Below are 21,900 nucleotides of genomic sequence, written 5' to 3' on the forward strand. Positions count from 1 at the left end.
TACAACTATTCTACACTGGTAAGTGTTACTTCATACCATTCACTTTGCTAGATTTCCTAGTATATCCCCCTCATTACAGTTAGCAAAAATTAACATGATTATGCTGCTTCAGCAACCAATCAATCAATGAACTCTACCTTAGCACCACTGATGCTCTCAGGGTCCGGCATGCTTTTAGAGGAAACTTAACGCCACACTTTCCCATTCAGTCAATCACTAAGAGATAGAGAGAGAGAAAAATGCTTTTTTTTTTTTTTTTTTTTGCAGTTGCACTATTCTTAAATAGTGTATATACAGACATGCATCATCCTCCTTTTATCCTGAAGAGAACACTCACTAAGCAAGACCCTCCTCCTCCTACAGCTTGCTGACTCATTGGCCTTGGATTTTTGGTTTGTTGGCCTGACCGCATGATTCCTCTGCTGGTGCCTCCTCAGCACCTACAACAACAACAAGAGGGGGGTGACCATGTCCCCAGAAGGTCAGCCTGCAATCACAGCATAGTCAGGAACCTGAAACATCAAGTCAGCGCATGGTCAAAAATATTGGGACACCTGGCAATGACACAGTAGGTTTAGTCCTTGCATTCACAGCATTGCTGTAATAAGACAGCACAATGTGTACAAACCACATGAAGAAATGTGAAGGTGAGGGTTTGGCCTGTAGTCACCCTCTGCTGGTGGTTTTGACTTTTCACTTTGCAGGGTTGTGTGCTGCCCCCTAGTGGAAAAAAGTTAAAATGCTGTAGGGGATTTCAAGAGTTTAGACATGAATGGAGCACAAAAGAGCAGACAACAGCAGACAACAGACCTGGTCTGACTTTTCAGTTTTATTTAAGGTTCATTTTTTTCCAGACCTGCAGAGGACAGTCTACTTCCTTTTAAGCGCCTCAACTTATCTTTTTTCTTCCTCCTCCTCCTTCCTCCTTTGCGACGTTACATTAAAACCCATTTTATGACCGTTTTCTCCCGGATGAATTTGATCATTTTTGTGTCAATACTGTTAAACGGGGGGACAGGTTAAAGGGGAGAAGACAAGACGGGTCAGAAAATTAAGACTTCTAAAAGAAGGCGGTGGGAGGTCAAACCGAGAAGCAAAAGGGAGAGAACAAAAGCGTGTGAGTGTCCCTACTACAGTACTTTGTGTTGTATTGCAGCACCTTCCTCAGGGTTGCCAAAGTCACATACAATATTGCACGGTTTGCAGCAATCATGGACACGCCTCTTCTGCTCACCCCAGCTCCTTTCCCTCCTCGCTCCCATGTTAAGGCCTCAATTAAGCCCTCACGCCTTGTTAGTTACTTCTAACGTCCTCCCGTCTAGTTCTTCCTTTATCTACGTGGTGGCGGTCCATGTTAGGGCTAGCTACTGCAGGTACCACACGGTGGCACTGGGAGTAACCAGTCTAACCCTCGTGCTTAGGATCGTGTGCCACCATCTCCCACCAGGACCGGCTCTCTGCCCTGACGCGCTCGGGCACTCGCTCTATCCTCTGATACAGAGGTTCAGCAAAAATGTTCCCCTGCGGCGGGACGGCGGCCGGTGGGAGCTCTGCACTAGAGGGAATGTGGGCCACGAGCCCACCTAACAGGGAGCCCATGCATAGCCCTCAACTCCCAAACCCACTTTCTGTATCGTCTTGGGTTCTACGACCCTCCCCCGCTATCTTTCGGCGTGACTGTGAGGGTCCTTGATTCACAGCTTGCTTCGTTCCTCCGCGGTGGCTTCGACTGTCCGATAACGCTTCACGCTTAAATGTTTAGTTACGTTTTAAAAAGAAGACCTCACTTATGCTTAATTGACTCTTTGTCAGTTTAAAATGTCACCGCCGGGTGCTCAGTGCTATGCTGTCGCTTGTGCTCTCCATTATCGGTAAGCTGCACGACGGATCAAGCCCCCCTGCGTCTAGGTCTAAGGAGTGGTGATGGGAGCAGACGGAGGAGGTGCGGTGTGTCACAAACAAAAAAGGCCTTCAGAGTAGACAAAAAGGAAGGAGAAAAATAAGAAAGCATGTTAATCATTTTTCATACTCTGCAGATTGATGTGTTTGGCTTTGAAGGGGCGGGGGGAGCAGGGTACATGATGAGTGGGTATAAGGTGGTAGTGGGGTAAATGGAGTCTGTATTCAGTGACGGTCCACGGCGGCACTCTGTAGCAGCTCTGTGGCGGGCTGTACCGGGGGTCTGAAGGCGGTCTGGAAGCCTGGCGGAGGGGAGTGGAACTGGCTGGCGGGGTTGGCTGTGGCGGGGGGCAGGTAGGGGGCCCAGCCGGCGGCGGCGGCTGCTCTGTGGTGAAGGGGGATGTGGCTGTCGAGGATGCCGCTGTGGAGGGGCTGGGGGTTGGGCACCACTGAACTGGCTGCACCGTCCATCTCTGTAAGCGCCTGCAGGGACTTGAGCCAGTGTGGCGGGTTGTCGTCCTGGAGACAGTCTAAACTGTTGCCTGCTGACGCAGGTATACCTGTGTACGTGGGGAGAGGGGAGGGGGGGACAAACACACTCAATCAGACTGCAAAGCAACAGTAATTTTGTCTATGCACCAAATCACGTTCCTATTCAAATACCGTATTTTCCGCACTATAAGGCGCACCTAAAAACCACAATTTTTCTCAAAAGCTGACAGTGCGCCTTATAACCCGGTGCGCTTTATTACGATTCATTTTCATAAAGTTTCGGTCTCGCAACTTCGGTAAACAGCCGCCATCTTTTTTCCCGGTAGAACAGGAAGCGCTTCTTCTTCTACGCAAGCAACCGCCAAGGAAAGCACCCGCCCCCATAGAACAGGAAGCGCTTCACCCGCCCCCATAGAACAGGAAGCGCTTCACCCGCCCCCGGAAGAAGAAGAAAAAATGCGCGGATATCACCGTACGTTTCATTTCCTGTTTACATCTGTAAAGACCACAAAATGGCTCCTACTAAACGATCCGGTTCATAAAAAGACGCAATCTCTCCATCCGCACACGGATTACTACCGTATTTCACAGCAACTGAACCGCACTGTGGAACGGGAGCACGTACGGTGAATATTCGCTCCACAGGGAATGAGAAGTCATCCTTCACTGTGGTTCTAGCTTGCCATGCTAACTTCCACTCATGGTGATATTCAAAAGGAAGACCTTGCCAAAAGAGACCTTTCCAGCCGGCGTCATCATAAAAGCTAACTCGAAGGGATGGATGGATGAAGAAAAGATGAGCGAGTGGTTAAGGGAAGTTTACGCGAAGAGGCCGGGTGGCTTTTTTCACACAGCTCCGAAGGCGAACACACCTTCACTAAGACGGGCAGACAGCCTCGGACGACATACGCCAACATTTGCCAGTGGATCGTAAATGCTTGGGCAGATATTTCGGTCACAACTGTGGTCCGAGCTTTCCGGAAGGCAGGATTCACAGAACAACAGCGACACTGACTCCCGATGACTTCTACGAGACGGAACCGGCCATTTTGGATCCCACGCTTGCGCAACTTTTCAATTCGGACACCGAAGACGAAGAATTCGAAGGATTTACGAATGAAGAATAACTTCAGAAGGTGAGCGCTATGTTTATTTTGTGTGTTGTGACATTAACGTTCGAGCAACATTATGTTACTATTGCTCTACACCATTTTGAATTTTACTATGTTTGTGATTGCACATTTGCGTACATTTTGGGACAGAGTTGTTAGAACGCTGGTTTTCAATATATTATTAAAGTTTGACTGAACTATCTGACTGTTTTTTTGACATTCACTTTAGCGCAGCGTTTTTTTGACATTCACTTTAGCGCAGCGTAGGCGCGGCTTTTAGTCCGGGGCGGCTTATTGGTGGACAAAATTATGAAATATGTAATTCATAGAAGGTGCGGCTAATAATCCGGTGCGCCTTATAGTGCGGAAAATACGGTACCAGCAAGCCTCTTCGAGTCGTGGTGTACAGATGCAGATTTCCGCCAGTCTCTAATTAGATTTGGTTTTCTGGGAATAACTTGCTACCCGTAAAAAAATGTCCTGCCCAACTTCACTGAGCATGCGCACTCATGCGCATCAACGTTTCCTCAGACAAAAGAACCATAGCGATTAAGGCAAAGGTTGGTATATTGTGGTCATTTTAGCATTATTTGACATACCTGGAAACAAACCTTGATTAACTTCAAATGCATGGCTGGCTGTGTGTCTACCCTGTATGGTGACAGAACCAATGTCAACAATAAGCATGTTGACAAGCTCATACATGGATAATAACTACCGTATTTTCCGCACTATAAGGCGCACCTAAAAACCACAAATTTTCTCAAAAGCTGACAGTGCGCCTTATAACCCGGTGCGCTTTATATATGGATAAATATTAAGATTCATTTTCATAAAGTTTCGGTCTCGTAACTACGGTAAACAGCCGCCATCTTTTTTCCCGGTAGAACAGGAAGCGCTTCTTCTTCTACGCAAGCAACCGCCAGGGTAAGCACCCGCCCCCATAGAACAGGAAGCGCTTCTTTTTCTACTGTAAGCAACCACCCGCCCGCGTAGAAGAAGAAAAAGCGCGCGGATATTACCGTACGTTTCATTTCCTTTGTGTGTTTACATCTGTAAAGACCACAAAATGGCTCCTACTAAACGACAGGGATCCGGTTCACGAAAAGACGCAATCTCTTCATCCGCACACGGATTACTATTTCACAGCAACTGATATTCCTGTGAACCGCACTGTGGATACAACGGGAGCACGTACGGTGAATATTCGCACCACAGGGAATAAGAAGTCATCCTTCACTGTGGTTCTAGCTTGCCATGCTAATGGCCAGAAACTTCCACCCATGGTGATATTCAAAAGGAAGACCTTGCCAAAAGAGACCTTTCCAGCCGGCGTCATCATAAAAGCTAACTCGAAGGGATGGATGAAGAAAAGATGAGCGAGTGGTTAAGGTAAGTTTAAGTTTACGCGAAGAGGCCGGGTGGCTTTTTTCACGCAGCTTCGTCCATGTTGATATACGATTCCATGCGCGCCCACATCACGCTGGTTTTAATATATTATTAAAGTTTGACTGACCTATTTGACTGTTTTTTTGACATTCCTTTAGCGCAGTTAGATGCGGCTTACAACACGGGGCGGCTTATAGGTGGACAAAGTTTTGAAATATGCCGTTCATTGAAGGCGCGGCTTATAACCCAGGGCGCCTTATGGTGCGGAAAATACGGTATACATGTTTTTTCCTTCTTTATTATGCATTTTCGGCCGGTGCGATTTATACTCCGGAGCGACTTATAGTCCGAAAAATGCGGTACCTCTGCATGCACTTTAGAAATGTTGCTTGTGCTCAAGCCTGGGCAGACAACACATTTTGCTGGACCATAAATTGTCCTACAAATCATTGCCGATAAACGATATTACTGTCAGCATTATTTTGAAACCAAATTTTACCATAATGTAAACATTATGTACAATAATAATGCACTAAAGTTTTATTTTTTACCAAATGGAAGGTCAATAACTTTGTGATTATCTTAAATAAACAATGAAAATGAAATGGACTTCATCTCTGTTAGCAAAAATTGCACTTCAATAAATATTATTATGTTAGATGAACTATTATGTTAGATCCACTATGGACTGGACTTTCACAATATTATGTTAGATCCACTATGGACTGGACTCTCACTATTATGTTAGATCCACTATGGACTGGACTCTCACAATATTATGTTAGATCCACTATAGACTGGACTCTCACAATATTATGTTAGATCCACTATGGACTGGACTCTCACACTATTATGTTAGATCCACTATGGACTGGACTCTCACTATTATGTTAGATCCACTATGGACTGGACTCTCACACTATTATGTTAGATCCACTATGGACTGAACTCTCACTATTATGTTCGATCCACTATGGTCTGGACTCTCACACTATTACGTTAGATCCACTATGGACTAGACTCTCACAATATTATGCTAGATCCATTATGGACTGGACTCTCACTATTATGTTAGATCCACTATGGACTGGACTCTCACAATATTATGTTAGATCCACTATAGACTGGACTCTCACAATATTATGTTAGATCCACTATGGACTGGACTCTCACACTATTATGTTAGATCCACTATGGACTAGACTCTCACACTATTATGTTAGATCCACTATGGACTGAACTCTCACTATTATGTTCGATCCACTATGGACTGGACTCTCACACTATTACGTTAGATCCACTATGGATTAGACTCTCACAATATTATGCTAGATCCATTATGGACTGGACTCTCACTATTATGTTAGATCCACTATGGACTGGACTCTCACAATATTATGTTAGATCCACTATAGACTGGACTCTCACAATATTATGTTAGATCCACTATGGACTGGACTCTCACAATATTATGTTAGATCCACTATGGACTGGACTCTCACACTATTATGTTAGATCCACTATGGACTAGACTCTCACAATATTATGCTAGATCCATTATGGACTGGACTCTCACAATATTATGTTAGATCCACTATGGACTGGACTCTCACAATATTATGCTAGATCCACTATGGACTAGACTCTCACAATATTATGCTAGATCCACTATGGACTGGACTCTCACAATATTATGTTAGATCCACTCGACGTCCATTGCACCGGTCGCTTTGAGACACTTGTGATTTAGGACTATATAAGTAAACTTTGATTGATTGATTGATTGATTGATATAATTTTAAGGGTGTGTGTTTGTTGTTTTTTTGGCCATTTCTTTCCAACAAATTCGGCATGCTTAAAATAATCTTGCTCATTCGGTTTGAAGCCAAAATATTCCCACCCGAGAACATTTGGCCTTGCAATAATCTTTTTTCTTTCCAATTTAGTTACCTTACCGGCGTTTCTCACTAGCGAGTCACGACCAGCGAGGCTCGGTCGCTGCTGGAAGCGAGCGGTCCTGCCTCCACGCACAGTGACAAAGATTGTGGATGATAAGAGGATTCACTTCCTTCATTTAATTCTGCTATCAAACGTGCTCAGGTGCAGAGAGCGGTGCATGTAGTGAAACCTTTTGCCCACTGTTTGAAAATCGAGAGACGAAGGAAAAACACGGGGACATGGCAGTCTACTGATGAGGCAAACTTACGTTAGATTAATTGATTATTGGCCCAGGCCGAAATGTGCTAATAGTACAATGAACTCATCGACAGTATAATTGCTGGCTTAGTAGCAGTTTGGGTCTAATCGCTATTACAACACGAGTTCTGTTGTGCAATCTACTGGTTAATGGACCATGTGGTCAAAGAGAAACGCTTCTAAATCATTATTACAGTTAAAAAACAGCATGGCCATGTAAAAGATATAGTGTGAATGAATTATAAATGATAAAAGGGGTGAGACTAAAACTCTTCTTCTTCCAACTCCTTTTCGGACATGTGGAAATATGTAAACATGATCATCAGATGCACTTTAATGTAACATGTTAGGCATGTCCAGAAGCATTCCATGTTGTTAATTTGGTGCAATCAGAGTAAAGATAACAGCATAAGAGCCAATATAGTCATCTTTGTATCTGGTAACAGCAGATTAACGTCATCAAAATGAGAGGTTTTCATAAAGTACCTGTGATGATGGCAGGGTCCATCCAGCTAGCTGTACTGTCCCAACTCAGGCTGTGTGAAATGCCTGCTGGTCCACCAATGTGGTTAACACTGTTGGAGGATGAGGAGGAAGAGGAGGAAGAGGAGTTTGGAAGGCCCCCGAAGTTGATATTAATGTTAGGCAGGAGAGCTCTGAGGCCATCTTGCCACTCTTTTACATTTAGGCCTTCTATAGAGCCGCTGTTTTCTGCAAGAGGGGGAAAACACATGTGGGGTGTTGATCACAGAGTAGAGGCCAGCTAAGGAACTACAAGTGGAACGACTACGGCGGGGTGAAGGAACATGCAGACAGACTCCACAGCACACGGTACCTGAGATGGGGATCCCTCCTAGACCTGTGCTGTGCTGAGGAGGCAGATTCAGGTCCAAGAAATGACTGTGTGAGGCAGCACTGGCTGAGTGGTTCAAGTGTGTGAGGTTATTCCGCAAAGGGACGCCCATCCAGGGGTGTCTGGCCGATGGCTGTTGCTGCTGACTGGCCTGAGTGCCAGGGAAACTGAAGGAGCTGTAGATGGCTCTGTGGTGGAGCTGCGGGGGGAGGCGGGGTAGTCCACTGGGGAAGGGGTGGGGAGCGCCGGCGATGCCGTTGGGGGGCAGGAGGCCGGGCCCGTGATTGTTCCCCAGTGGGAGAGGCCCCGGGGATGCGGGGCTCTGATCCTGCACCGACGACTCCTTCTCAATCAGGTCGGCCAGGGCTTTGCGGGTGACGTCGAAGGGGTCGAAGCCCAGGTCATCGTCCTGCTGTTTGCTGGACGAGCCGAAGCCGAAAGCTGCCTGCCAGTCTGTGGAGGACGACACTGGTATTGTGTCTGTCGCCAGATCAAAGATGGACGTTACTGGAGGTGCTACTGAAGTATAGAGAAAATAAAATAACTCACAGAATTTTGGTTCAAATGGCAAGCAACATAAGTCAGGGTTGATCATCTTTAAATTGGCTCATCCAAACCGAATGTAGCAAATTAAATTAAATCCATCTCGTAACAGGATTTTAACTGGTCCAGAGTTTGATTTATTTTCCAATATAATTGTGGTTTTATGACGATCATTTTGTGAGTACAGAGAAAACTGCTCCAAACATTCAACAGGTCATTTTACCTGATGTGAAGAGGCTCTGTGGTTCAGGCGTCATGGGCCAGTCAGGATTGCTGCGGGAATTGCCAGGAAATGAATGCAGACCACTGGGGAGAGGGTTGGGGTGTCGGAAGTTGCTGTTGTCCGAAAAGAGCGACTGCGACTCGGCCGCCGCTCCCTCAAAGGGTGAACGGGCTGTGAGGTCTAACACGCTGATGGGCACCACCAGGCTGGGCTTGGTTAAACCCGGGGGAGGGGACGGGGAGTCACTTGTGGGTATCTGCGGTGGGGAAAAGAGTACATCTGCTTGATTCTTTCTCTTTGGTAATGGTTATAAAATGATGGTACCTGTAAAGTCTCTCCATTCACCAAAGCAATGGACTCTGAAGGCTTGTCACTGGGACTGCGGGCACAGCATTGTGTGTCATTATAACAACAAAGAAAGGCATCATTTCTTCTTGGCCTGACCTACCTGTTGCTGTCACAGTTTGAGGAGAAGGGAGATAGGGCAGAGCACTGGCCTGGACCAAGCTCCGTATCTAGACCGTATGAGGTGAGACCCTCCTGGTCTAGATAATCTAGCAGCGGCGGGGACTTGCGGTCCTCGGAAAGGCCATTGGCTAGTTTGCTGTGCCCCGACAACGTTGGCCACACATCTTTACCATTGCTATTGTTGGTTCTGTTGCGCGAAAAAGCAAATGTACTAAATGAAGGCAACAAAGGATCAATAAATGACATAAACCAACCTCTGTGTTGAGCCTGATTTATTACTCTTTGACTTTTCTGTTCCACATGATGGAGGTTGTAAAAAGCTAGGGTTCAATTTATACAGGTCTTGGAGGAGTTTTTGCTCGTACTCTTGATGTTTTCCTGCCTAAAAACGAGATGCAAAATGACATAACGTTAACGTAAATGAACAACTTAACCACTTTCAATGGTTATTACCTGCATTTCTTCTTTTGTAAAGCTAGCTGCTTCATCACCAAGCTCATGTAGATACATACAATCAGGTTTAGGACACTGCATACTTTTCAGAAAGTAACTGCAGTACTTTGTTGTCCCTAAAGAAGCCTGCACATGGGAGAAAGGCAGAACATTCAACAACACACTACAGCGCGTGGTGATGTGACCCGGCGTGCCACGTTACCTTGAGTGTTCTGCCATCTACTACCACGTTGTTCACACACTGTATTGCCCGGAGGGCATCTTCAGAACGGACGTAGGTGACATATGCACTGGCGCTCGGCCCCTGAACCAGTAGAGGTATAAACATTGAACCAATCAGAATGATGCAGTGTTGTTGGTTTGCATTGGAAAAACAAGAAATACATGTACAACCACAGTGTGTGGTGCTGAGAAAGACACACAGAGAGAGTGACAGAGAGAGAGAGAGTTAATTTTCTCTACCCCAATTTAGCAAATAGCTTTGTAGATTGTAGTTCCCTGTAGGGATGTCCCGATCCGATATTTGGATCGGATCGGCTGCCGATATTTGCCAAAAATTGCGTATCGGCAAGGCATGGGAAAATGCCGATCCAGATCCAGTTAAAAAAAAAAACTCCGGTCCGTGTTTTCCTACGCACCGATTTAAATAATACATTCCACTTTTCTGCTGCTCTGTAATTTCCGTTCCGCATTTTCCAGCACACCTTCAACACATCCACACGTCTGTGGAATCTCACGCAGTTGCTTTTAGCTGCTGGCATTACACGACAGGCTCTTCTCACTCTTTTCTGTGTCTGTGCTTCTCACAGACAGCAAGTGCACCTTCTTACACACGTCACATACTGTCACGTCATACGTCACATACTGTCATGACACACGTCACATACGTGTACGTCCTCCCCGAGCAGAAAGGTAGCAGCACGGCTAACGTTAGCTGTGATGCTAGCGCAGCCGTGTGACCAACGTTCTCTCTAAAGTGCGCGCTTGTGCAATTGCGCACTGTTTAAGCGTCCTCTGCGCATAGCAATTATATGCCACGCACAAAATCAAATAAAAAAATAAGCGCATAACAATTTTCGACACACGGACACGACAGAGAAAACAGTTTTCGTCATCATTGTTCAAATATTGTGACGTCTGTCGAGACGCTTATCTCCATTCGGTGCCACACGTCCACACCATCAAAATGCAGAGGCAAAAAATGTCCACATCAACACCGTATGAAAAAATTAGTGATTTTTTTAGTTGTGATTTCCTTCTCTGCATGAAAGTTTAAAAGTAGCATATATTAATGCAGTATGAAGAAGAATGTTTTAATGTAGACATGCAAGCCTTGAAAGAACATTTTGAAAATCAAGACTACATTTCCTGCAAATGGGTGCATTTCTACCCTATATTTTAACTTTAGATTTATTCTCATAAACTCTTTTGGCTGTCTTTTTGACACTTACATCCGGCGCCCCCCTCCACACCCTGGATTATAAATAATGTAAATAATTCAATGTGATTATCTTGTGTGATGACTGTATTATGATGATAGTATATATCTGATAGTATATATCTGTATCATGAATCAATTTAAGTGGACCCCGACTTAAACAAGTTGAAAAACTTATTCGGGTGTTACCATTTAGTGGTCAATTGTACGGAATATGTACTTCACTGTGCAACCTACTAATAAAAGTCTCAATCAATCAATCAAAACACATAGAATCATCATACTGCTGTGATTATATGCATCAAGTGTTCATTCAAGGCTAAGGCAAAATATCGAGATATATATCGTGTATCGCAATATGGCCTTAAAATATCGCAATATTAAAAAAAGGCCATATCGCCCAGCCCTAGTTCAATGATGCCATTTCTGTTTGTCATGTATAATTTTGTCTATTTTGTGTTTATCCTTGAATAAACAGGTCAGTTTCTTGTTACCAACCATTGTGTATTATTCAAACTCCCCTAATTCAGCTGGCTAGTTGTTATCAAGAGTACTAAAACCCTTTTCAACATGATTCTGACAACTAAGTAGGCTAAATAACTTTAAACTTTAATACATGCTCGGATAGGCCAGTATCGGTATCGGATCGGAAATGCAAAAACAATATCGGTATCGGATCGGAAGTGCAAAAACCTGGATCGGGACATCCCTAGTTCCCTGCTTGGTTAAGTTTCAACTTATACAGTAAAAATGTCATCTGAGAAAAGAGCAACTTTTAGAGCAACTTAAACCTCTGAGAAAAGATGACGCGCTATCTAGCTACATGAAGACGTGTTCAGTAAGTCGGACCTGTTTACACACTAACTGCAGTGATGTCACCAGTGCGCTTTAGTGGTACAAAATATGTACACATTCCAAACAAAAACTTGGCAACTTAAACATCCTGCTAACTGCAGGAGAGAAGGCACAGAGTGAACTCACCTGTGAACCTGCATAAGATGTACTATTGTTGATGACCACTTTATGGATCTTCCCAAATCTCCCAAAATACTCTGGTCGTTTTAAGACCTGCGTGTAGGGCGGAAACACATACAAGCATTATTCATGATTTTAGAAATAAAATGCTCCCTTTTATACAAAAGTGACTTTCTGTTGATGCTGTAACACTACTGTGTGTCTCTAGAGTCTTGTTTATGAGCAGTAAACGTGAGAAAAATCGATCATCTCTCTTAAAGTTATGTTGTTCGGTCCAAGTCGCTCTCCCTCCCCCAACGTTGACCTCGGCACTCTGACCCCGTATCTCAGCGACTCTGTCACAAACCTGGGGGTAAAGTTTGACTCAGATTTTAAATTCGAAAAACAAATCAGCAGCGTCGTTCAAAAAAGCTTTTATCAATTACGCCAAATAGCGAAAGTGAAACCGCTTCTATCAAGACATGATCTTGAGAAATTAATCCACGCTTTTATCTCGACTCGTCTTGACTACTGTAATGCCCTGTATGTAGGCATTAGCCAGGCCTCCCTCGCCCGCCTGCAGCTCGTGCAGAACTCTGCTGCTCGTCTGCTAACACAGACCCGCAGACGTGAGCACATCACCCCTATTTTAGCGTCCCTTCACTGGCTCCCTGTGCGTTACCGAATACATTTTAAACTCCTTTTATTTGTTTTTAAATGTCTAAACAACCTCGCGCCAACCTATCTCTCCGACCTCCTTCAGCCTTACTGCCCCACCCGATCCTTAAGATCAGCCGATCAGCTGCTGTTGACGGTCCCTGACACAAGGCTGAAGCTTAGAGGTGACAGAGCTTTCGCCGTTGCTGCTCCCAAGCTCTGGAACGACCTACCCCTAAGTGTTAGACAAGCCTCCTCTCTTCCTGTTTTTAAATCTCTCTTAAAAACATACTTTTATTCCATGGCTTTTAACACTGAGTGATATCCATCCTGCAATGGCGCCCCATAATACACCTGCTGTGATCCTGTTTTTATGTTTTTATGTTTTTATTAATTCTATTTTAATTATTTATTTTTTATCGTGTTCTGTTTGTGTTGTGTTTGCTCGGTACTCGTTTTATCTTTTAACCTGCTCATTGTACAGCACTTTGGCTACCCCTGTGGTAAATTTTAAATGTGCTTTATAAATAAAGTTGATTTGATTTGATTTGATAATTGTTTGCGCCACTTTTGAAAGGAACGGTGCTTAAGTCGGTGCTTTTTTAAGTTGCGGCTTTTCATAAAGTCATGAAGGAAATACGGTCAACGTCTCCTCGTGGACATGATATCGTCTCTAATTGTCCCAGAGCTAGATGAGCCCACTCTACCTTATTCCCACCACGTCAGGCTTCACTGCACATCTTAAAATAAAGCCTGGATCTCTGCCAACGCTCCATCAGTGAGAGCGGTTATTCTATTGTATTTACTTCCAATCAACATGCTAACCTAGCATAATGTTGCTGTTAAAATGTAACATTTGCAGTGTAGCTCACATAACTATGCAAGTGTTGCTGGCCTCCTGTTCCACTATTTTATGTGATATGTGGCATATATTACATGGGACAAGTCAAGAGTTATAGTGTGTATGTAAAAAGTGGATTTGAGGCGTCTAGGAGACACTCATGGACAAACATTTCGTTAGCACGAAAGCTACAGACAGTGATGTGTTCCAACTAAAGCTAAGATTTGATAAAAGCACTTTTAAAGTATCTAAATTATTATATTTTGGACAACATATTCCAATACACGTGTGAACTGGGACCTCTGAGACTCGTTGATGGAAAATAAATTGTTAAAAAAAGGGTATAGTATAATAGACCTGCCACTGTAAAGTGTCCAAATGTATCTGGAAGCTCGATCGTTGAGTTTTGACATATTGATCCATCAAACCAGCAGTCATTGTAGTAGATTGGTCACAGTGTTGCCCACTTGTGTGCTCACCTCTGGGTCGGCGAGGCGCTGCGAAAGGCCCACCACAAACACTAAGTTCCTCTGGACCACTCGGACACTGGCCAAGTGCTTGCGGTTCTCTGTCACCTTCTGCTTCTTTTCGTTCTGTTTCTGCTTCTTTTCGTTCTTTATCCTCTGGATCTCCTCTTGTGACAGAGGCTTGTACACAGCGGGGTCCTCTGGGTATGGCTGCACCAAAGAGGAGTCAAGCGTTATGCATGATAAGTCTGCATACCTGCCAACTTTTGAAATCAGAAAAACCTAGTAGCCAGGGTCCAGGGGCCGCAGGCCCCGGTAGGTCCAGGACAAAGTCCTGGTGGGGGGTTCAGGTTCGCCCCCCGACGCAAAATGATTATTAGCATTCAGACAGGTTAAAATGTTGCTAAAACCATCACTTTTCTATCAGTCACAGTGACTTTTCAAAACAAAAGTATTACAGCAAAAATCATATGGGTTGATTGACATGTTTATTCTGTAAGCTAACTTCAATAGTTTGAAATTATTTTGACAGTTAATGCCAGTTATCCTGTCAACCTTTCACAAGACTTCAATTTGTTAATTGAAAGTATAAACAGTATAAACACTTTTTACAGTAAACAAATGGTAAAACAGTACTAAACAATTCCATTAAAAATTAAAAATTATTAACTTTCTGTCCAAGCTTGTATAATCTACTGCCTTGTTCAATTGTAAAAAATATTCTGTGCCTAAAATTCACATTTCTATCACAATTATCATACTGTAAACATGGTAAGCTAACTTCATTAAAATTAATAGTCCTGTCAATAGCATGGAATTACAATTCAAATGTAGTTTTTTTGTAAGCCTTTCAAAAGAATTCAAAATATGAAAAATTAATGAAAATTAATTTAAGCCATCAGACACTTGAAAAGTGGCACATCACATCTCTAATGTAATCATTTTAACTTTTCAACAGAAATAGCACTGCAAAAATATTAAGGACATACTTCTGTATTTTGGTAGTTATGCTGTCAACATTTAACAAGATTTCTTCAACTTGGACTTGAAAGCATAAATAGTATAAACACTTTTAACAGTATAACAGTACTAAACAATTCCAATAGATAACATTGGTGTCACTACCTTTTTGTGGCTAAAATCCAATCTGTTTGGGCGACGAAAAACGTTGAAAGTTTTCCACTTGTATCGCTAGCAACGGCATTAGACTTGTGTTTTTTTGTCCCAACGTGTAATTCCTCCGTGTCCGATCGAAAAATCTTGTCTGCACAAGGTGCAATTCGCGTAGTTTTCACCCTTTTTGGAACGGATAATTATTCCCGGATAGGCTTTTGAATATTCTTCATGGAATGACTGCAGTTTTCTTTTCGGTTTAAGACTCGTGACTCGCGATTTTTCTGCGGCTGATTCCATGATCGTTCGCTTGTTTGGAAACAATGACAACTAGTGCCTCGTGCTTGGCAGCGGTGCTATAAATAGCCTCGCGCATGGCATTCGGAATGGCTCGATAGGAAGTTACGGGAAGCAGTGTCGATTGTCATTGTTGTTACGCGATTTCGTGAATAAAACTTTAAAAAAAAAAAAAAAATTTAATTAATGAAAAAACGTATTTTTTATCACTGCAACCGTAACCCGGAATAGGTTGATGAAAACCGTACTAATTACGGGAAAACCGGAGTAGTTGGCAGGTATGAGTCTGGGAATCTTCTCATTGACTTTATAACTGAGGCTGTGAGATGTTGAGGATCACGCTAAACGTACATTCTGCACTAATTATTTCGTTGTGCGAATTCTAGCGGTGTGACTATGCACTCAACTCACCAGACAATACACGATATAGTTGCCTCCATGATAAATTAGCGACATGTTGGCTGTGGAACTCAAATAAGAGGCCCTGCCATGGCCGCCTGAGCAGGCGACTCACGCTGCTGTCAGTGCAAAGGCTGGCTCGGTTTGCTAGCTCCCAGCCAATGGTTCAAATTCTTTGCTCACGGCCAAAGGCTATGCTTCCGGTCTCTCAATCATTCAGAGTATTTAAACTAATAAGACTACAGGAATCCACAGTGCCCTCCTACTACAGCCAAGCTGCCATATTGTCTCACAAACAATCATGCGTGAGCACTGACCCAGACACATCAGCTGAACTACTGTTTATTTATTGCTTTTTAATGGTCCTTAGGTGTGCATCTTTGGCACTCGTAATGCGTGTATAAGATATCCGGATAACCCTCTCTACTTCCAAAACAGAGGACAAACTACGAGAAATGTCTTTGTTGGATCAAAGCTTGAGAGGGTCTGCATTTTCAGCTGTACGTGAACATGAACAGTGAAAAGTTATTTCAGTAATAGAAGGAAAAACTCATGTTCAGGAAATCTCAGTTACAGCCTTGCATCCATAAATACAAAGGATTACACAATTGACTTTCCCCTAGTCCATATTTGAGGTCATTTAGTTTCCTTTAAGTCATCTTAATTCAATTTATATCTCATGACACACTATCTGTATGTAATATGGCTTTTCATTTTTTGCGGCTCCAGACAGATTTGTTTTTGTATTTTTGGTCCAATATGGCTCTTTCAACATTTTGGGTTGCCGACCCCTGCCCTAGTCGTTCTTTTGATTGTGGAAGACACATAGGCCTGTGTGTGGAGCAACAGAACTACTACCGTATTTTCCGTACTATTAGCTGCACCTAAAAAACACAAATTTACTCAAAAGCTGACAGTGCGGCTTATAACCCGGTGCGCTTTATATATGGATTAATATTAAGATTCATTTTCATAAAGTTTCGGTCTCGCAACTACGGTAAACAGCCGCCATCTTTTTTCCCCGTAGAAGAGGAAGTGCTTCTTCTTCTACGCAAGCAACCGCCAAGGTAAGCACCCGCCCCCATAGAACAGGAAGCGCTTCTTCTTCTACTGTAAGCAACCACCCGCCCCCATAGAAGAAGAAGAAGCGCGCGGATATTACGTTTCATTTCCTTTGTGTGTTTACATCTGTAAAGACCACAAAATGGCTCCTACTAAGCGACAGGTTTCCGGTTCATGAAAAGACGCAATCTCTCCATCCGCACACGGACTACTATTTCACAGCAACTGCCTAAAGACTTTCAAGAAAAGCTGGCTACTTTCCGTGCATATTGTAAAAACAAGATAGCTGAAAAAAAGATCCGGCCAGAGAACATTATCAACATGGACGAGGTTCCACTGACTTTTGATATTCCTGTGAACCGCACTGTGGATACAACGGGAGCACGTACGGTGAATATTCGCACCACAGGGAATGAGAAGTCATCCTTCACTGTGGTTCTAGCTTGCCATGCTAATGGCCAGAAACTTCCACCCATGGTGATATTCAAAAGGAAGACCTTGCCAAAAGAGACCTTTCCAGCCGGCGTCATCATAAAAGCTAACTCGAAGGGATGGATGGATGAAGAAAAGATGAGCGAGTGGTTAAGGTAAGTTTACGCGAAGAGGCCGGGTGGCTTTTTTCACGCAGCTCCGTCCATGTTGTTATACGACTCCATGCGCGCCCACATCACGCTGGTTTTTAATATATTATTAAAGTTTGACTGACCTATCTGACTGTTTTTTTGACATTCCTTTAGCGCAGTTAGATGCGGCTTATAACACGGGGCGGCTTATAGGTGGACAAAGTTTTGAAATATGCCGTTCATTGAAGGCGCGGCTTATAACCCAGGGCGGCTTATGGTGCGGAAAATACGGTAATTGTTTTTTTATGAATGGTAAACAAAAATAGTAGTTTCATATAGTAGTCCATGACACATACAGTGCTTCCGCAAAATTATCATAGCACTTCACTTTTTCCAAGTGTTATGTTACCGACTTATTCCAAAATGAAATACATTCATTTTTGTCCTCAAAATTCTTCAGACAATACCTCACAATGACAATGTGAATTTGTTTTATTTTTTTGCAAATTTAAAAAACAAAAACAATTTTACACAGCCTTTGCTCAATACTTTGTTGATGCACCTTTGGCAGCAAATAAGTAATAAAAGTATTTTTTAATACGATGCCACAAGCCTGGCACACCTATTTTTGGACAGTTTCAACCATTCCTCTTTGCAGCACCTCTTAAGGTCCACCAGATTGGATGGGAAGCTTAGGTTTTCTGCTAGGATGTCTCTGTGCATTACTGCATTCATTTTAGTCTAGTCAGGGAGGCGACCAAGACCATGGTCACTCTGTCAGACCTACAGCATTCCTCTGTGGAGACAGGAGAACTTTCCAGAAGGACAATTCACCAATTAGGCCTCTACGGTAGAGTGGCTGGACGGAAGTCATTTCTTAGTCAAAAGTTTGCCAAAATGCACCTGAAAGACTCTCAGACCGTGAGGAACTAAATTATCTGGTCTGATGAGACAAATATTGAAGTCTTTGGGGTGAATGTCAGGCGTCATGTTTGGAAGAAACCAGGCACCGCTCATCACCAGGACAATACCCTCCCTACAGTGAAGCATGGTGGTGGCAGCATCGTGCTGTGGGGATGTTTTTCTGCGGCAGGAACAGGGAGACTAGTCAGGATTGAGGGAAATATGAATGCAGCAATGTACAGAGACATCCTAGCATGCTTCACATCAATCCTGATGGCGCTTGAGAGGTGTTGCAAAGAGAAATGGCCGAAACTGCCCAAAGATAGGTGTACCAAGCTTGTGGCATCATATTCGAAAATACTTGCTGCTGACTGGCAAAGTATTTAGCAAAGGCTGTGAATATACATGTCAGGATAGAGGGAAAAGATGAATGCAGCAATGTACAGAGACATCCTGGATGAAAACAAACGCTTTCCATTTAGCCTGATAGGAGCTTGGGAGTGAAGTGAATTACATTTATAAAGCACTTTTTCTCCAGAGACTCAAAGCGCTTTACATAGTGGAACCAATTATCTACATATTTAAGCAACACATTAACCAGTGTGGGTGGCACTGTGGGTAAAGTGTCTTGCCAGGTGGGTAAAGGGTCTTGCCCAAGGACACACAATCAACCGAGCCATGCTGCAAAGAGGAAAGGGCAAAGAGGTACGGGCAAAACAACCTAAAGATAGGTGTGCCAGGCTTGTGGCATGGTATTCAACAAGACTAATTGTTAGAGCTGTGAATCTTTGGGTGTCCCACGATTCGATTCAATATTGATTCTTTGGGTCACGATTCGATTCAAAATGTATTTTTTACGATTCAAGGATATTTTCCCGATTCAAAAGGATTCTCTATTCATTAAATACATAGGATTTCAACAGGATCTACCCCAGTCTATTGACATGCAAGCAGAGTAGTATATTTTTGTAAAAAGCTTTTTATAATTGTAAAGGACAATGTTTTATCAACTGATTGCAATAATGTAAATTTGTTTTAACTATTAAATGAACCAAAAATATGACTTATTTTATCTTTGTGAAAATATTGGACACAGTGTGTTGTCAAGCTTATGAGATGCGATGCAAGTGTAAGCCACTGTGACACTATTGTTCTTTTTTTTTTTTTTATAAATGTCTAATGATAATGTCAAATAGGGATTTTTAGTCACTGCTGTGTTGAAATTGGGCAGCACGGTGCGAGAGGGGTTAGTGCGTCTGCCTCACAATACGAAGGTCGTGAGTAGTCGTGAGTTCAATCCCGGCCTCGGGATCTTTCTGTGTGGAGTTTGCATGTTCTCCCCGTGACTGTGTGGGTTCCGTCCGGGTACTCCGGCTTCCTCCCACCTCCAAAGACATGCACCTGGGGATAGGTTGATTGGCAACACTAAATTGGCCCTAGTGTGTGAATGTGAGTGTGAATGTTGTCTGTCTATCTGTGTTGGCCCTGCGATGAGGTGGCGACTTGTCCAGGGTGTACCCCGCCTTCCGCCCGATTGTAGCTGAGATAGGCTCCAGCGCCCCCCGCGACCCCAAAGGGAATAAGCGGTAGAAAATGGATGGATGGATGTTGAAATTGTAATTAATATTGATACTGTTGTTGATAATATTCATTTTTGTTTCACTACTTTTGGTTTGTTCTGTGTCGTGTTTGTGTCTCCTCTCAATTGCTCTGTTTATTGGAGTTCTGAGTGTTGCTGGGTCGGGTTTGGTTTTGGAATTGGATTACATAGTTATGGTATTGCTGTATATTGTTTTGTTGGATTGATTACCGTATTTTCCGCACTATAAGGCGCACCTAAAAACCACAAATGTTCTCAAAAGCTGACAGTGCGCCTTATAATCCGGTGCGCCTTATATATGGGTTAATATTAATATTAATTTTCGGTCTCGCAACTACGGTAAACAGCCGCCATCTTTTTTCCCCGTAGAAGAAGAAGAAGCGCGCGGTGCATGCTGGGATATGTGACGTTTCATTTCCATTTGTGTGTTTATGTAAAGACCCCAAAATGGCTCCTATTAAGTGTGTTGTCTGTCTAATTATAAATAATGCAGACGAGGCGTGTTAACTGAGTTCTCAACGTTTACTCACAGCGTGCTCATAACCACATTCTAACTGCCAGCATACAACAACGCTTCTCAGGGCTACCGCGCATGCTCGTCACTATCGTTGCATGCTGGGTAGTGTAGTTGTTATATTTGCTAGCTCATAACATCACATTAAGAGACACGCTTACGCGCTTAATTCAATACTCACCGTCATTCCGGGTGGATTGACAAAAGACCTCCAGCCGCTAGATATTGGTGTCAACAGGGCATTCGAAGCTAGACTGCTAACTGCGTGGGAACAGTGGATGACAGAAGGCGAACACACGTGACGTTCACCAAGACAGGGAGACAGCGCCAGACGACATACGCCACTATCTGCCAGTGGATCGTAAATGCCTGGGCTGATTCAGTCTCATCTGTGGTCCGAGCTTTCAGGAAGGCAGGAATTGTCACTGAACTAATAAACGGCAACGACACTGACTCCATTAATGACGACTTCGACGAGACGGAGTTCCATGTTGGATGCCGTATTCGCTCAACTGTTTAATTCGGACACTGAAGGGGAAGAATTCGAGGGATTTGTGAATGAGCTATAACTTCATAAAGTGAGCTTTACATTTTTATTTAGTGTGTTGTGTTGTGTGACATTAACGTTTGAGCAACGTTGAGTTATTGATATATTGTTATTGCTCTGCACTATTTCACGTGTTACTATATTGTGATTGCACGTTTGATTTACGTAACACGAGTAAATCAGCTGTTTATTCATTTTGGGAGTGAACGGAGTTGTCAGAACGCTGGTTTGTTATCTATTAATAAAGTTTGACTGACCTATCTGACTGTTTTGTTGACATAGGTGCGCCTTATAATCCGGTGCGCCTTATATATGAACAAAGTTTTGAAATATGCCATTCATTGAAGGTGCGCCTTATAATCCGATGCGCCTTATAGTGCGGAAAATACGGTAATTAAAAAAAATAAAAATTAAAATTTTATACTAAATAAAAAAATCGCTTTTTTAAAAATGAGAATCGATTCTGAATCGGACAACGTGAGAATCGCGATTCGAATTCGAATCGATTTTTTCCCACGCTCCTACTAATTGTTGTCAAAGGTGCATCAACAAAGTATTGAGCAAAAGGTCTGAATAATTATGTACGTGTCTTTTCTTAAGCATTTTATTTTGATTACATTTGCAAAAAAAAAAACAATTTTTCTAATAGTCATTGTGGCATATCGTTTGCAGAATTTTTAGGACAAAAATGAATGTATTCCATTTTAGAATAAGGCTGTAACTTAGATGATATTTGCCAAGTCAATTAACCGACAAATGAAAATTAAGCCATTAAGTTTTCCAGCGGCAATAAATCGCCACATGCATACTTCAAGAGCAGTGACGCTTTTTTTTGCTTTCAGCAGCTGCGTGCTTATGTACCACAGCTAAGGGAAAAAAAAGGGGGTGAATTCTGTTGTCCTCATGAAGTGTCTTTG

The 21,900-nt window shown here is 43.1% G+C and overlaps 1 protein-coding gene across 2 annotated transcripts in view; it reads right to left on the minus strand.

Moving 5' to 3' along the window:
• Nucleotides 1-811: 811 nt before the first annotated feature.
• The window catches only part of cnot4a (CCR4-NOT transcription complex, subunit 4a), a 46,337-nt gene continuing 25,248 nt past the window's right edge, over nucleotides 812-21,900 (minus strand). The window contains exons 3-13 of one of the 2 annotated variants that reach the window (XM_061970409.2): nucleotides 13,998-14,195; nucleotides 12,048-12,134; nucleotides 9,831-9,932; nucleotides 9,629-9,754; nucleotides 9,430-9,557; nucleotides 9,156-9,362; nucleotides 9,032-9,086; nucleotides 8,708-8,963; nucleotides 7,924-8,421; nucleotides 7,575-7,799; nucleotides 812-2,459 (exon numbers count right to left, since the gene is read on the minus strand). In XM_061970409.2, the coding sequence (XP_061826393.1) occupies nucleotides 2,125-2,459; nucleotides 7,575-7,799; nucleotides 7,924-8,421; nucleotides 8,708-8,963; nucleotides 9,032-9,086; nucleotides 9,156-9,362; nucleotides 9,430-9,557; nucleotides 9,629-9,754; nucleotides 9,831-9,932; nucleotides 12,048-12,134; nucleotides 13,998-14,195 (2,217 nt within the window). In that variant the 3' untranslated portion in view covers nucleotides 812-2,124. Of the gene's footprint in view, nucleotides 2,460-7,574; nucleotides 7,800-7,923; nucleotides 8,461-8,707; nucleotides 8,964-9,031; nucleotides 9,087-9,155; nucleotides 9,363-9,429; nucleotides 9,558-9,628; nucleotides 9,755-9,830; nucleotides 9,933-12,047; nucleotides 12,135-13,997; nucleotides 14,196-21,900 lie in introns of both variants that reach the window. The other variant, XM_061970408.2, reaches the window with a different exon arrangement.

This window comes from Nerophis lumbriciformis, linkage group LG10 (assembly GCF_033978685.3).
Source record: "Nerophis lumbriciformis linkage group LG10, RoL_Nlum_v2.1, whole genome shotgun sequence".
Lineage (NCBI taxonomy): Eukaryota > Metazoa > Chordata > Actinopteri > Syngnathiformes > Syngnathidae > Nerophis > Nerophis lumbriciformis.